Source organism: Fragaria vesca, linkage group LG2, assembly GCF_000184155.1.
Source record: "Fragaria vesca subsp. vesca linkage group LG2, FraVesHawaii_1.0, whole genome shotgun sequence".
Taxonomy (NCBI): domain Eukaryota; kingdom Viridiplantae; phylum Streptophyta; class Magnoliopsida; order Rosales; family Rosaceae; genus Fragaria; species Fragaria vesca.
This window is the reverse complement of record NC_020492.1, coordinates 28,675,617-28,692,944: the sequence shown is the minus strand read 5'-3', so window position 1 is coordinate 28,692,944 and position 17,328 is coordinate 28,675,617. Positions and strand designations below refer to the sequence as shown.

At 37.8% G+C, this 17,328-nt stretch overlaps 1 protein-coding gene across 1 annotated transcript; it reads left to right on the top strand.

The window, feature by feature from the left end:
- The first annotated feature begins 7,022 nt into the window (after positions 1 to 7,022).
- LOC101305821 lies at positions 7,023 to 13,255 on the top strand. The gene is made up of 9 exons (XM_004291617.1): positions 7,023 to 7,121; positions 7,320 to 7,499; positions 7,911 to 8,023; positions 8,837 to 8,865; positions 8,971 to 9,023; positions 9,131 to 9,283; positions 9,574 to 9,833; positions 9,970 to 11,693; positions 11,814 to 13,255. Exons 1-9 carry the CDS (start codon positions 7,063 to 7,065, stop codon positions 12,849 to 12,851), a joined length of 3,609 nt encoding a protein of 1,202 aa, XP_004291665.1. The 5' UTR covers positions 7,023 to 7,062; the 3' UTR covers positions 12,852 to 13,255.
- Positions 13,256 to 17,328: the final 4,073 nt, after the last annotated feature.

Genomic DNA, 17,328 nt, shown 5'->3' with positions numbered 1-17,328 from the left:
ATTCTGTATCTTCCTTCCCCGATCACAAATGCATCAAGCTTTTCATTGTAAGTGTCGGCGATTGTTTCAATGAGCTTGTTCGACTTCCCAAAGTGCTTTTTGTTGACATGCTCATAAAATCCTTCAAAAAGTAAACCAAACGGGCCATTTCTCAGCTCATTCAGTGCTTCTTCATCTAATACTTCTCTAAAACTGTCCACTTCAGGCCATGTTGATCTGAACTGATTTGATTTCTTCTTCTCTGTCTCATCTTCTTCTTCTTCCTCCTCCTCTATTTGAGATGTCTTCTTCAAGGCCTTCTTCTTCTTTGGCTCCTCTATCTTATTTTTCTTCTCTTGTTTTCTCCTTCTTTTTCCTGTCCCAGAAATAGTTTGGATAGCAGTACACCATCAGCCTCTTCATCCACTGTCCTCTTTCTCTTCTTTGCTCCTTCATCAACTATCCTCTTTCTCTTCTTTCCTTCTTCATTAAATGCGTTCATTTTTCACTGCTTATCCATTTCCTTGCATCAAATAAACAGCATATAAACATTAAGAAACATTTGCTGTGTAAAAACAAACATATCATCCACAATAACAAATCATGTAACTATCCCTGTAACTATGCATGTAACTATGCATGTAACTATCCCTGTAACTATGCATGTAACTATCCATGTAACTATGCATGTGACTATCCATGTAACTATCCCTGTAACTATGCATGTAACTATGCATGTAACTATCCATGTAACTATGCATGTAACTATCCATGTAACTATGCATGTAACTATCCATGTAACTATCCCTGTAACTATGCATGTATTAAGCATGTAACTATCTATGTAACTAAACAGAACAAAAGCAAAGGACTAACAAACATTAGAATCCAATATTTACACACAAATCAGAGGAAGCAAAAACCAAAGCAAAATCCAATGAAGGACAAATACTAACAACCAATGAACAGAATATCAGTGAACCCTAGATCTTCAAAACTACATGGGCAGTTACATGTAAAACGACTAATACAACTCAAATCCCTGCATCACAAATGCATACATATGAACTGTAGAATCCTAACAAAAAATACAAACCAATAGCTATCTTCATAATCCCAAACTAAACAAAACAAAAGCAATGAATAACGAACAGTAATCAAAGGGAAAAACGAAAGTCTCAGTAGTATTGGATAGTTACTTGATAGTTACATGTAACTATCCATGTAACTATGCATGTAACTATTCATGTAACTATGCATGTAACTATTCATGTAACTATGCATGTAACTATCCATGTAACTATGCATGTAACTATTCATGTAACTATGCATGTAACTATTCATGTAACTATGCATGTAACTATCCATGTAACTATGCATGTAACTATTCATGTAACTATCCATGTATTTAACTATCCATGTAACTATGCATGTATCTAAGCATGTAACTATCCATGTAACAAATACAACTCTAAGTCCCAGCATCACAGATGCAGACCTATGAACTGTAGAATCTGAACAAAAAATACACACCAAAAGCAACTTCATAACCCCAAAGTAAACAGAACAAAAGCAATGAATAACGAACATTAATCAAACGAAAAAATGAAGCAAAAACAAATGAACAGAATGTCAGTGAACCCTAGATCTTCAAAACCACACCGATATCAAAGTTCGAACTCCCAAACCCCTAAATCCCTAATCCCATTCCTGAATCCTAGATCTTCAAAACCTTCAAATTATGTTAATAGGATTTACTGAACCAAAATGCAAAATAGTCGAGCTTAAAATACTGTGTAATCAGAAGGAATCAAAAGCAGGAGGTAGAGATTAAGGACTACGAAGATGTTACCTGATTTTTTTCGAATTCTGGTATTGTGGAGGAATTGTTCTCGACGCCGCCCTCGAGCCGAAGATGAGCCTCGTGTCGAAAGTTACTGGGGAGTACGACGGATTCGCCGGAGAGAGATGGATGATGGATTCGCCGGAGACACAGAGAATTAGGGTTTTCAGCGAGATTGAGAGAGGAGCGGTTTCGATAGTTTTGAGGGAAAGTGAAATGATTTTTGAAACGAAAATCAGAGGTGGGGGACTCAGATATGGGGGTAACGGCGTGGATGGGGTAACGGCGTCAGTGGCATAATTCGTAGTTATTTTCATTCTTAGGGGCAACGCTTTAAGAGAATAGTGGCATAGATCGTAATTTTTTTTATTTTCATGGGCAACGCTTTAAGAGATTTAAATAGAGGTACTGTTTTATCATCAATGAATATTTATTAACTGTGTTATCATTTATTACATCTAACTGTACCTTTTTATCATTGGCCCAAAAAAAATTTGGGAGAAATAAGAGAAAATTTAATTCCATGTCATATTGCTATATCACTTTGTTATATGTTGACGTCATACTTTCAATTAATCTACACCATTGAATTTTATAAAATCATATGGCTAATAAAAAATGTCAAAAATTATGTATAAAATAGTGTCTATTGAACCAGACCCAAATTGGGTACTCAAATTATATTAAGGTTAAATGGACAAGAACATAAGATTATCTTAGTGAAGCTCTTTAAGTTTGCTGCTGGTTCTTCGAGCGAGTGATTGCTGGCCTGCTGGGATTTCTTTCCGGTACGTGGACGCCAATCTCATTCATGCATCAACCTCATTTGATCTTTGTCTCTTGAATTGGACCCTGAGAGTTCCACTGCAAATCGATCTCAGAAAAAATTAAAGAGATAATATATAGTAGGAGTGACGGAGAATATATAGTTTGGAGTAGCCTTTTGCGGTTGGTGCTTGATCAGTGTCATTATTCTTTGCCCAACCCCATACTCTATTTAACTTCAAAGTCTCCAACAGTATCAGTAAAGCAAAACCATATATGGCTTGATCCTCACACTGTCACATATCTAACATGAATCTGCGATCGAGAGTGATTGTGAGAAGGGCCAGGGACCCTCTTTTCTTTGTTATACAATTAATTTATATTGCTCTTTCGAAGAGAAGCTTGCATAAGGGAGAAACGAATTAGACTACTCAACAATACCATTTCTATTCATTAAGATGATGATGACATGCATTATCTAATATATTATCTTGTTATAGCCCCATTGAGACACAACTGAAATGCAATCTGAGTCACAATTTATTATTAGCATTATGTGACTCCATACGAATCAAGAATGTAGAGAGGTGAAGTCTCACTATATATAAAATAATAGATAACAAGCTAACAATACAACGGATGGTGTGTTATTTACAAATTTTATGTTGCTATTCGCACACCTTATTTATAAGAAGAGTCAATCATAAATAAAATTTAAATGGATATATTGTAAATAAAATTAAATTAATAATATAAAAATTAGATAAAGTGTATAAAATTATTAGAGTTGCAAGCAATTACTAATATGAGTGTAGGGAGCTATACGGTGAGATGAGAACAAATTTTCTGCCCACCGCCCAAATCATGAAAATGTGTCATATGTCTCTTTATAACAAGAATTAAATTCAGTTTACTCTGTTATGGTTTGGGGGTGACTTCATGTTAGTCTCTTACCTCCTGAACTCTTTAATTTCTGTCTGCCGTGCCCAAATTCTCATATTTCGTTTAAATTAACTGTTAGTTCTAGATACATACCCCATATTTAAGGTTAAAATTATCAGCAGTTAACGTCTGATTTGGACAGAAGATAGGACATTGGTCATGGTTGAGGAAAATTCAAAAGTTTGAGAGGTAAACTGATGAAATTGAAAGTATAGGGATTAACATGAAGTTACTCCTAAACCTCATGAAGGTAAACTGAATTTAATTCTTATAACAATGATTAACTGACACTCGTACCTCTCTCCCACTTTGTCTTCTCGTCAATGTGGAGATTATTGGGTATAAAGAATTGAACTACTCCTAATAATACCGATACATTTTGGGTTTAGATGAAGATATACATTTTGAGATAAAACTTCATACGTATTGATATGAAGATAAATAAGTGGGAAACATAATGCTAGGGTATCTCAACTAGCTTCAAAAAAAAAAAAAAAAAAAAAAAAAAAAAAAATACCAAAACCTTAGGATGACAACCATTCAAGACCATCATAATCCTAAGCTGACCGACTTTGCCCACGTTTGTCTAGATGCGGCAGGACAAGCCGCGCTTTTGGATCGTCAAAGCTATATGATGGTCATCTTCTGGTTCCAAAATCCAAATTACTGGGTTTCAAACTTCAAAGTGACTATTCCCGGCCACTATCTAGCGCATCAAACAAAGACTTATGATTCATGATGTTGGAGATCGTTTCTTATTCTGATTTGGTCACGCTTCCGATCGAAATAGGGTTTCACATAGGGGCCTTAGTTCTACTGAAACATTATACTTGTGGTTGGTTTTGATGGAGGAGGTTCCTCTATGGCTGATGGAAATTTGGGTGACTGCGTGTGGTCTACTGGTGGCACTTCCTAACAAGGTGGTCCTCATGTGTGGGATCCTTGCTTGGTAGGATTGTCCAGCTCGATCATGTGATATTTCATCGTGAGAAACCAATCAAAGAATCAAGGTGGTGGAGTTTGATGTACGATAGAGGATTCAAAATTAGATTATCTTTCAATTCTCGTCGGCTATTGCTCCGAAGCTTGACCTAGTATATTAGAAGATTAAGGGTTGTTAGAACTATGGGTTGTTTCTGCATGATGCTTTCTAGCTGAGATGGTTGTCTTCTCCAGAGAAAGACTTAAAGAGGAATTTGTTCAGGGCTCACCTGAGGACGCCTTAGCTGGTCTGACCTTGTTTGCTTCTTCTAGAATCGAAGATGAAGCGGAGAGAGGTGTGTTAAAGCCTGCCGCGTTCGATGCAATTCCAAGACAAGCTTGCATGAAGGTTGAATCCTAACCGCATGATGAAGTTCAATTGATGGTGGGTGATATGTTAGATGGTTCACAATGCACACAATCTCTTGTTCCAGCAACTATCATGCCTAAGATTAGAACTGTTAGGTCAGTGGTGGAGCCAGAATTTGGTGCGTATTGGGGCACAAATTAAGAGTATCATGACATATTTATATGCAATGATAGTAATCTGTGACTAGATTTGATATATTAAAATCGTTTCTGAATAATTGTCGTGTTATCTATACTAACAAAATGTCTTTCTAAATAAATCATTTCTTCTAAAAACACAATATACCAAGAATATAGACTAACTAAATAAAACTATTGCTGCTAGACAGTCCCAAGAATCAGAAGATTGATAATATATATATAACAAAGAAAGAAATGACTGATATACAATAACAACAACAACAAAAAAGAAAGGAAAAAGATAAAAAGGGAGCTGCTAGGGGGAATCGAACTATGAACCTCTCACAAGGAAGAAACATAGACAAACCACTGCACCACTTGAGAGAAATTTTTGAAACCAAAATAATATTTACCCTAAAGCTTCAATAGGGCACAGGACCCACCGTGCCCCAATGTGGCTCCGCCACTATGTTGGATATACCCCAATCTTGGTTTGTAAGGCGATCGTTATAGATGAATCTCTCGCCTACAACAAAGACTATTATGGTCTTTGAAACCGATCAATCCTCGACACATTAAATTTATAAATGTAGAGTTGATGCAAGTTTATAACCAAGGTATTTGAGTCTCCATATATACTCAATTTATTCAATTTTAAGATAATATGACCCTCGTTGTGCAACATACATAAGAATGTGAAGTTCCTAAAGAGGAATAAAATAGGACCCTAAGGGTATCAAGAACATGTCTAAGGTTGCTCGTGTTTTGGAGAAAGAGAATGAAGCTCCCAAGATAAATAAGAAAAGCCAGTGTCGTAAAAACATCTAGTGTAACAGCCCACATAGCGAGATAATATCCACTTTGGCCTCGCTTGCACGGTTTTGTTCTTGGGTTCCCAACCCAAAATACGTCTCACTATATGGAGATGTGTTTGCACATATAAGACACATGACCTCCCTCCCACGTGTAATGTGGGATCTCACAATCCACCCTAGCCACCTTAGAGGTTCCAACGTCCTCAGCACACTTTCGGTCGGGGAGTGGCTCTGATACCATTTGTAGCAGCCCACATAGGGAGATAATGTTTACTTTGGACCCCGTCCGCACGGTTTTGTTCTTGGGTTTCCAACCCAAAACACGTCGCACTAGAGGAAGATGTATTTGCACATAAGACACATCACCTCCCTACCCCAGGCGCTGTGAGATCTCACTTCTAGTGTGAGATAGTTTAGATGAACCTGAGCTGGAAATGACAAAAGATTTCGTGTTGGGATGCCTATGAAGGATGCAAACACTAGTGAAGTTCTACCAAATATCAATGTTGGGGGAGGGGTTGGTTTCATCCTCCTCTACTAGTGACATTTCATTTTAATTGGTCACATGATTTACCCTACTCGGTTGAACCCATTTCGATACAAAGCGTTTGAGTTGGTGTGGTTTTGTTCAAAAAGTGCTTATTTGATCAAAAAATGTAGGTGTATTTTGGTGATAAGGTTCTAGTTTATATAAATTATTGAGATTTTAGAAAATGACTCATTTGATCGATGGTCATAACTCATAAGTGTGTTATCTTACTAACTCAACTGTACTTAACCACTTTGGTTAAAGAAAAAAGTGGAAGACCTTCAAGAAAAATAATCTTACTCTACATCACTACGTATTTGGGAATTGGAATTAGGAAATTTCAATTTCTTATAAAGTTTGTTGCGAGTGAGATCTTTCTCTTGGAGATCATCACCTTGGATTCATCTTCTTTCATGAGAACAACGTGAGATGGTGAGCGATCGAGAAACGTAAGATAGAGGTTTGTGTCGGCATATCCCCACGGGGGACCCGCAACCAGAAACAATCTAAAAGTGCCACTCCGACCCTCAAAACCTTCCCCCATGTGCTCAGCTTCATCACATTCTGCTGGCACTTCTCAGAGACACCCTCTCCTTCTCTTTCTCTCCAGTTTCATGTGCTCTGGAGCCTAAACTCCATACCCATCAGAGTTCACATTATGAACCTCTAACCCTCTCTACTCTCTCTCGCTCTCTCTCTCTCAAACTTTGACAAACACAATGGACTCCAGGACTCGCCTTGATCATGTTCTCTTCCAACTCACTCCAACCAGAACAAGGTACTTTGCTCACTAACACCCAATTAACACATTCTTTCATTGGCTCAGTTTGTTTTATGGAATTCTTTTGTGTACTTAATTTCTGTTAAAGATGTCAACTTGGGATCTTTGCTGCCACATTTTTTTTTTCATGTTGTTTCATGCAATTCAATATTTTCTGGGTTGTTGCTGACATTGAGTTTTTGTGTCATTGAAAAGATGCGAACTTATAATGTTTGCTGCTGCTGGTGGAAGTGAGAAATTGGCTTCAGGGTTTTTGGAACCATTTCTTACACATTTGAAATGTGCAAAGGATCAGATTTCCAAAGGAGGGTACTCCATTACTCTTCGTCCTTCCGGCTCCGGTGCCTCTTGGTTCACCAAAGCCACTCTCCAAAGGTAAGGAATGCTTGTCTTTCTTTATGTTTACTCCTGAGGCTCAGCTTAGTCATACATTGTTTATCCAAGCTTAATTCAATGGGTCACGCATTGAGCGTGATTGGGTGAAATGTTCTAAACTGTTTGACCAAGTTTGGATCTGGGTTTGGACCAATAAATTTATGGTTGCAAGAAGTTGCCATTTACAAAACGAGGTCCTAAGTGCCTTTTATTTGAGTTGAAAAAAACTACATAGTTGAGAGAATCTAATAAAACAGAACTTGAAATTTCAAAAATTTGGGAGGACACTTAGACTTGACTTTGTGGCCTTCGGCTTGATATATGTTCTGGAATTTTTGTTGTGAAATGTGAAATAAATGCCTGTAGATATATTGCATGGTTAATGTCATTTCATTGTTGTAAATGCAACAGGTTTGTGAGATTTGTAAGTACACCAGAAGTTCTTGAGAGATTTGTCACTATTGAGAAAGAAATTTTGCAGATTGAGAATTCACTTGAATCATGTGAACTCGCAGAGGCAGAAGGTACTTTGTGGATAACTTAATTTGATCTCTTCTTATAATCTTCAATTCATTCATCTTTGAATAGTATATTTAATATACCATTTGGATTCTCTTTCTTGTTATAGTAACTTATATTTATTACAAACCTTCACCCAGTGGCGGATACACATGAGGGGCTATATAGGCTCAAGCCTAGACCCTCAAGTATAGGTATATATACATATATTTACAGCCAATAACCCATATAAGAGTGAAAAGAAAAATTTAGTAGACGTTCTCCTCTTCGAATAGAGTAGTCCTCTTCGCATAGCCGTAGTCCTCTTCTCATTTCTTGCTCCTCCATGTTCTTAATCAACTTCAGAACCCAGCAGGTATTAACACCTTTACACCCATTTTATGTTCTAAGCTCCATAGATTATGCATTACTCATTTTTCCTGTGATATACTGGAGCAAACCCAAAGTTTCTTGATGATATAATGATCCTCTACATTGAACAAAAATTGCTGATAACATTGATAATGAATCTGTGATTGATGAGTTTGAAGGGAGCGGGAAACCAAAAAAATTAAAAAATTATGCGCTTGTAAAATTAGCCTAGACAGTTCTCGGATCCTGGATCCGCCACTGCCTTCACCACTATGACAATGAGATTGTTCAAAATGGGGAAACGGCCCCTCTATAAAGTGAGGTGAAGGCTGTATTTATCTGAACCTCCCCAAATCTTGCAATGGTGCTAGAGTTGTACAATAGAATGGCCTATTCTCTGTAGTAATTTACCGGTAAAGTTGATAAATGTATGTTCTAATTTTTAGTTTCTTATAATGTATCCACAGCTGATGGGAGTAAATCAGCAGCCATAAAGGTATGCACCCTTTGGCAGTTTTATCTAAATAGAACAAACTTTCTTTCTGAAGCTCTTGATTTTATACTGAAACCTGTTTTCTTTGTGTTGTGATGGCGCATTCAGCCAAACAATGAATCTAATGAGACAACTGATGCTGTGCCAGAAGAGAATTCCAAGTAACTTACCTTGGTTTTTTTTTTTTTCATATTATTGTTATACTTGGTTACAAGTTACGACATAATGCGTTTTCATGCCTTGATATTCCTCTGCGGGTAATGAACAGGATTCGTCTTCAACGTGTTCTGGAAACTCGGAAGGTAGTACTCTGCAAAGAGCAAGCAATGGCTTATGCTCGTGCTTTAGTTGCCGGATTTGAACTGGACTATATTGATGATCTTTTATCTTTTGCTGATACTTTTGGAGCTTCTCGATTAAGGTAATAAGTCTTGACTTAACTTACACATCTTGTTATATTCCTAGTGTTTTGAACATGAACATTTAAAATTCAAAGAAAAAGGTGTCGGGACGCTTTATATCAAAAACATATTCAGATCACTCTTTCCTGGTGCAGCATTGATAGTAAATAATGGCAATTGATGCCTTTATCCTTTGCTTGCAAATTAATTGAATAAGATTTACTTTGCTTTTTAAATTAAGTTATTATTTTTTCTTCCCCTTGGAAGTTCAGTGAGTGAATCTTTACTGGGAGTTGTGTTTGTCTCGTAGGGAAGCATGCATAAATTTCATAAATCTGTACAAGCAAAAGAATGAAGATAGGTTTTGGATGGAAGAAATAGCAGCAATGCAGGCACTCTCTCAGCCGCAACTGCCATACTTGGCAACATCAGGAATCATTCTTGCTGGAGAAGATAATGATCCCAGTCAGAATCTTAACCAAAGTACTCTCTCTATTGGGAAGAACGGTTCACTAGACACGTCAGTGTCTGATTCAACTGCAAGTCATGGAAGTCTGGATGCAAGCCAAGGTATAGTTAGACATCCATAATCTCTGCTGTTTCTACCTAACTTTTGGTACTTTGATTTAATCTACTCTGCTGAAATTTTCTTGTGCAATAGATTAGATTACTTGTGTGTAACATGGGTTTAAAAATGGCAATCCAGATGGGAAAGCTCAAGTACCAAATCCATGGCCAAACCATCTTCCACAGTACATGCAAAATTTCCAAGGTCTTGCATTTCAACAAATGCACCCCTATCAAGGTTATATGTTCCCTGGTATGCAGGTTCCCCCATATTATCCAGGGAATATGAAATGGCCTCCAAACATGGAAGACTCTGGCTTTATGTTTGATCGGGAATCTGATGATCATCGGAAGCATAAATCTCATAGAACTAAAAAGAAACATTCTCATGAAAGAGCACTTGAAACTTCAGAACAAGATGGATCCAATGAAGACACTGCAGGTTCAAGTTATGAAAGTGAATCTGATGATCATTTGCAGAATGGTAAAAGGCACTCTGGAACAGAGCAGCAGCATCAGAAAAAGCATGGGCAGAAGTCCTCAAGAAAGGTTGTTATCCGCAATATTAATTACATAACCTCTAAGAGGGATGGAGAAAGTGGGTCTGAGGAAAATTCATCCAATGAGGATGGATACATTGATGGGAAATCCATTAAACAGCAGGTAGAGGAAGCTGTTGGTTCATTGGAGAAGAGACATAAATCAAGCTCACGTCATCACAAAAAACAAGGTGGAAGCAAGTTGCATGGCAGTGTAGATGATTCAAATGGAAAGGAACTTAAAAATGCAGATGCAAATATACCTGAGGGAGAAAAGCAAAATGACAACTGGAATGCTTTCCAGAATCTTCTCATGAGGGATGAGGATCCCAGTTCTTTTGCTACAGAATCACATAATCTGTGGATTGAAGATGAATATCTTGCAAGTAAAAACTCTGGTGAAGGACGATCGTTTGAATTTAACCAGGAAGAAGAGAAAGCAACGAAGCAAAGAGCAGTTTCAAGTGAGTATTTGGTGGTGACAGAGAGGGATACAGGAAATGAGAGTAAAACTCAGGGTCCATACTTTGAAGGTGGTGGTGATGTTGGTTGCATTACCAAGAAAAATGGAGCCTATGAGGATTTTTTATTTTCACAGAGAAATGAAGAGTCAAGGATCAACTCCCATGATACTCTATCTGATTGCGCAAATGAATTATACAAAACCAAATGTCCTAAAGAAGGGGATTGGTTTATCAGCAACCAAACAGATAATCAGGTTGGCAGCAATGATCTGAAAATGCTTGATGGTGTTTACGCTTCATCGGTGTTGGCTATGGACACTGTTCATGCTGAGAAAAAGAGGGAAGTTCTAGTGGATGACTCTTTCATGGTTCAAGACCGATCAGTAGTTGATCATCAATCTGATTCTCAGTTCAGGACTGACATAAGCTTCGAACCAGAATACACTGGAGCTACTCAAAATGAATATGGCAAGCCAGAGATTTCAAATGAGCCTGCAGCCTTTAGCATGCATGAACCAGATGACCTATACATGGTGCTTGATCGTGGTTCTGCTGTGGAGCAGGATGTGGCACCATGGAATCCAGAGATGGACTATGAAGTTAATGTTTCATCAGTTGAAGCCAGCGAAAAGAATCCTGGCATTGAAACGACCGATTCTATTGGTGAGGAGCAGCCTTCTAATAGTAAGGGCAAGAACGCTAAAAATAGTGGAATTCCAGGAGGAAAAATTCCGACCAAAGAAGCAAGGTCTAAACTTGCAAATGGATCTTTGGGGAAGAGCAGATATGATATGTTATCCAGAAGTAAGAAACCTTCTACTGTAAGCAAAAGCACATTTCACAAAAGCAAATTTGAAAAGGTACGTGACCAACATTTGTTTTAAGCGGTTACTGATAGATAGAGTACAGACAATTTCCCCTGCAAACTCCCTTTTGTATTTCTGGTTTTATTGACTGTTTTGTTTTTCAAAATCTATTAGGATGAAGAACAAAGAAAGAGAATGGAAGAGTTAGTTATTGAACGCCAGAAGAGAATTGCTGAGAGGAGTGCTGCTCGTGGTTCTAGTACTGCAACATCTAAGAAACCTCTGACAGAAACTAAAAATGTCAAAACCACTGGGACCATGACAAAGAAGGATAAGCTTAAAGTTCAGTCCCCAACCCAAGAGACCAAGAAAGCAGAGAAGCCTATTATGCGGAGTTCCACCATTGAACGGCTTGCAACTGCAAGAGTAACTGAGAAGTTGCCAACAACTCTGCCGAATTCTGGCCAACCCAAAAAGCAAACAATCAAGGCAATCGGTGTGGCTGCAGCTGCCTCATCACAGAAGGCAGTTGGTGCTGTGAACAAGAAACCAAGTCCAAACAAAACCAAACCATCAGAAGCGAAAGACCGCTTGAAGAATTCAAATCAGTTACTTTCGTCCAACTCTGATGTCCAGGACAAAGTGTGCATTGAAGCCACAGAAGCACTGCCAGTTGAGTTGACACGTAAGGCTGCCATCATTGAGTTGGAAGAGACTAAGCAACTCCATAGTATATCTTCCATTGAAAAAAATGAGGGAAACTTGTTGTTGCAAAGTGAGGCATTAGATAAAGGAAGCTGCCATGAGCGTTCACCCGATTCGGATTCACTTGCACCTATTGATGATCCCGCACAGCCTGAACACTTAACAGCTGATGCTGAAGAACTATCTCGGGAATCTCTGGTTTTTAGTGAAGACAAAAGAAACTACAATGAAGACAGTGCAGAGCCTCATATTCTGGAATCACCTACCAAACCTCTAATTGTTCCAGCGGTGAATATTGACGAAAATGGTGACACAACTAAAGGTTTTCCAGTCTCTACTGAAATTTCTGAAATAGAAATCTTTACTCCACCATATAATGAAACAGCCTCAGAACAACTCAACTCAAGGAAGAAATGGAATGGTGATGAGAACTCTCCTAAAGCTGCCAAAGGGTTTAGGAAACTTCTGTTGTTTGGACGAAAGAGCAAGAACACTCCTGTCAATTGATATTGTGGAGCTTAGTTACTTATTCTTTGCCTATCATCTTTTGAGTGCAGTTCATATCCAAATACTTCGGCATTGGTTTCTGGGCAGCTCAAGTCCAAGAGATGGATACGCTGATTGAATTGCTTGATAATGCAGCTGATGCATGCCTTATGGCTTTCAAGTAAAATAACTGAGATAGCTTGCCATGCGCAATAAGGCGGAGGTTGTTGCTGCCACATGGGAAGAGGCTGAATAGCACTGTAAGTTATGTAGATTTTGTATATACCAAAAAAAAAAAATTCCATTCAAAACCATCTGTTTATGTGATTTTGCTTGTGCATTTGCATTGATGACACTGATTTATTTCAGTATCACTTGTAAATTTCTATTAAAATTTGTTTGTGTATGAAAAGCAGACATTTTTGTACCTAATGTTAATAGCGAGTAGATATTGTTTGGGAGGTCAGAAAATGATCCATACAGGCTCATCTTGCCAATCTAGTGATCTACCATCTTGCCAAATATTAGAAAATTTTAAGATCCTGTAGTGACATTGAATATTAATTAGGATTTCATAGGGTTTGGTTTTCTTTCCGGAAATTTGATGTTTTTTTTTTCAGTGGGTTGATAGTAAACTATTAATATGCTCAGAATTAAGAAGTACTCTGATTTTCTCAAAAAACAAATGTCTTGAAACTACCAAGCAGGAATCATTCCCCCTACTCCAACCTAAACTTCAGTTTTGACCTAACGTATTTGAGATATCCCATTGCTACATCCTCAAAAGTATCAGAAAAATGTGTAGGTTTTACGCCTCTTTGTGTGTTCGGCCTTAAGATGGAGAAGTTTGGCCACCACGTCATCATATTCCGGAAGCTTGGGGTGGACATGGCAAGGAGAGCTTCCATTTGGCGTTTTAACTTCATCAACTGAACTCCTCACCATCTTGGAACCATATCTTTTCCCCATTGAGCCTTTTCTGGCTAAGTTAGTCATAGGGTTTGAGCTACCTAAACCAGAGCCAATATCAGAAGGGAATGGAGTGGCCACTACAAGTTTACCTTTTGACAAAGAACAAAATATCCCAACAGGTTTCGTCCCCATGTCCGATTTTGGAACTTGTATTCGATTTCCCTCATCTTTCTGCTCATCCTTGAAACATTTGTCTGGGAAGCTATAGTTCTGCAGGGTCATTCATTTCACCAAATTACATTTCAAACTAGAAAAGATTAAACAACCAAAGATAAAGCCATATGGTATAAGAAACAATGCTGCAACACGAACAATATTATTGATCAGATGAAGTAATAAGCTTTACTCAGTACAAGAGCATGAGTTTAGTATAATGTGTTCAATAAATGTGGTGCATATTCACCTGGAATGTCGTGTGTTGGACATCTTGGAGGGCTAGGCGGATGTTGCACTTGGTAACTGTATCTCCTATCAGCTCTTGTTTCACCTCATCTGGAATCCGAGTTATACGTAGCTTCTCTTTCAACTGAGGATTCACAAGATTACCATGCCGTAGTTCAACGCTAGTAATGTCAAATTCCGATCCATATTTCTCTTTGAACAGGCAACGCATTCGTTGTAGCTCTGGCAGTTCACCACATCTTGAGGCAGCATAAATCAAACTTGCTATCGCTTCAACATCACTTGGCAGTTCTTGCAAGGTACTGCATCATTTGAAAATGTATAATAAGCCTGCTGCAACACTCTGAAACACTAGTCCTACCTCAGTTGGGTTTAACGTCGAAAGGTACCTGTATTCTGTAATATAAGCACTGAAGTACCGAACAAATGTGTTCCATGAAAAGTGAAAAACTGCCTGTGTTTATGTTTGTATATATCGGAAATGTTGGAGGTAATACAATTGCAGAAAGAGTCGATCTGATCATATGCATCCAATAAGCACAGGTCTTTGTAGAGTTTTTCAATCTATCTGAAAATTCAACAACATTAAACTAAAACTAGACCAAAAGAGGAACGAAAAGAACAAGAAAAAAAGAACATCATAACAGGATTAAATGGTCAAACATCAGCTGGGTAGATAACACTCAATCATTTACCCTAGCTCGAGCTTGGTCTAACTGCCCAATTTGGAGGAGCTGACCGATGTCGTCACGTTCCTGCCTTATAATATATTGTCTCTTCTTCTTTTGGATGATCAAATGACACTGAAGTTGCTCAACTATGCTTTTGCTGCAATCAGTAATCAGTAATCACTAATCAACAACAAGGTATGGAATTAACTTGCACATCAACACTAAGTGTAAAATCTATGTCAAAGAAACTAATTTCCTTAAATAGTTTCCCCACAAACTTTGTAGTGCATACATTTCTCCACCATCTTGTTCATTTAATCATTTACACCATTGTTGTGTAAATGAACATTTAGTTTCATAGTTGAACTCGAGAACATGCTGTACGTGTATTCGAGTATTTTGGTAAGTATATGAACTCTATGGGGACTGATGTGTTAACATGTTGAACCATACCAAGTTGAACGACTAGTCTCTCCGGGTGATCGAGTTTTTGGTTAGGAGTATGCTTACCGTTTGGCCACTTTTCTCCACTTAGAAGCTTTAGTCCATGTAAATGCATCCTGGAGTACCTTAAACCACAGTGATTTGCTTGGTTGTTTTGACAAAATTTGGACCATCTTCTGGGTTCTGCTTTTCTTGTACAGGTTGCACCTTAATTTATAGCTAGTTGAATGCACCTTAATTTATAGCTAGTTGAATAAAGAAGACGAAGAAGATGATGTTATTAAGACATGGACACTATCTTGCCTCACGGAATTAAGCAAAAAATCATATCTATTTCGCATTAGGAAGGGTTACTTTATTACAATCGACGAATGATCGAGTATTATACTTTGTCAAAATTATTTGAGAAGATTATATTCCTTCTTCAAACTTATATCCTTCCTATTGTAAGATATATGCGTAGATCAATAAACAATCGGTAAACAATATGGGAATCAGTTGCAATCTTTAGGGAAAGATTCACATTTAGCCGGGGTTTTTTCATTTTCTTTTTTTGTTTCAAAGAAGTTCCCAATTTCTTTTTTCCTTCATTGCAATAAAATTTGTCGAAGCACTTAGTCACTTACTACATATTTCACTAAGTGTTGTAAAACACAAACTACAAGATTGAAAAATGAGAGAAATAAGAGAATATGTATGTATTATTGAGTAGGGAACCATCTCTTATATAGAGATGAGACCATAATGTGAATTACAATAACAACCCTAGTTGGCTAATTACAAGAATACCCACTAAGTAATAACTATTTACAACACTCCCTTTGGGTATTCTCTGTCATTAGCTTCCCCTAATATGTGTTTCGGTGTTGCCTCGTCAAAACCTTGCCAGGTAATAAAAACCCTATGGGACAAAAACAATCTTGGTCGAAGGAGAAAAGAGTACAACGCACAAGTAGCACTGATAGTCAGAACCATTGATTTCGGTGAAGCGGTTCAGTCTGGATCATAAGATGTGAGTCTGTGGGAGATAGATGCATATTAGTTGCTACACCAAAACCTTGCCCGGTAAACCCAGTGGGACAAACCCGTGGTCGAAGGGAAAAGATGAGCAAATGCATATATTTCAAATAAAGGCATCTTCAAGATGTAGCATGAGTAAGGTGACCAATTACATCGTGTGCCTCATTAAAACCTTGCCAGGTAACAAAACCCAATGGGACAAAATAACCCTAAACAAAGGACAAAAAGAGTACACAATGGTCAAAAGTATGCTTCAAGATACTCCCCCTGAAAACTACACACTAGGTAAAACTATTACATTGATCATGCTTCTTGAATAACTTAATAGTCAGCATGATTTAAAGAGGTTTTTGTTTCATATACCTCTAAGATTATTGTATTCCCTATAGTAAAGACATAACTAGTTGGGAATAAGCCTTGTGTGGGTTTACATAACCCGTGTCAGCATATTTAACAAGGCAAACATCATTCTAAGGATCATAGGCGGTTGATCTATTCCATGATGCCTAGGGATAGAACGAGCCCTTTTCCGTCATACATTTAAAGTAATGGAAAATTGTCTTTTATGCCATTTATTGAGGCAGCGTGTTGGTGCAGAGCTATATCCAGCTAACAAATTCACATCAGATGAGATGTCCAGTCAAGGGCATTTAACCAAGTACAATAATGTGCCTATTGTACTTAGATATGAGTCTTCTGGCCTCAATATCTCTTCGTTATTATCTGCACGATAATACGAGTGTCTTTAGACCTCGGACGACTATAGGTGTGCTTAAATACTTTGTTTTATCCTCATCAAAGTATCTTAACATCTTCTAGATTTAATTTGATTGATGGACAAAAATTTCATCTGCACTTTGTACGACTTCAGATCGACAAAATAATATTTGGTCTCCTAAAGTCATTCATCTCAAACTCCGAATTCAGGTGTTTTGCAGTTTCCTTAATCTCTTCAAGAGTATCAGTCAAATTCATGTCATTGACATAAA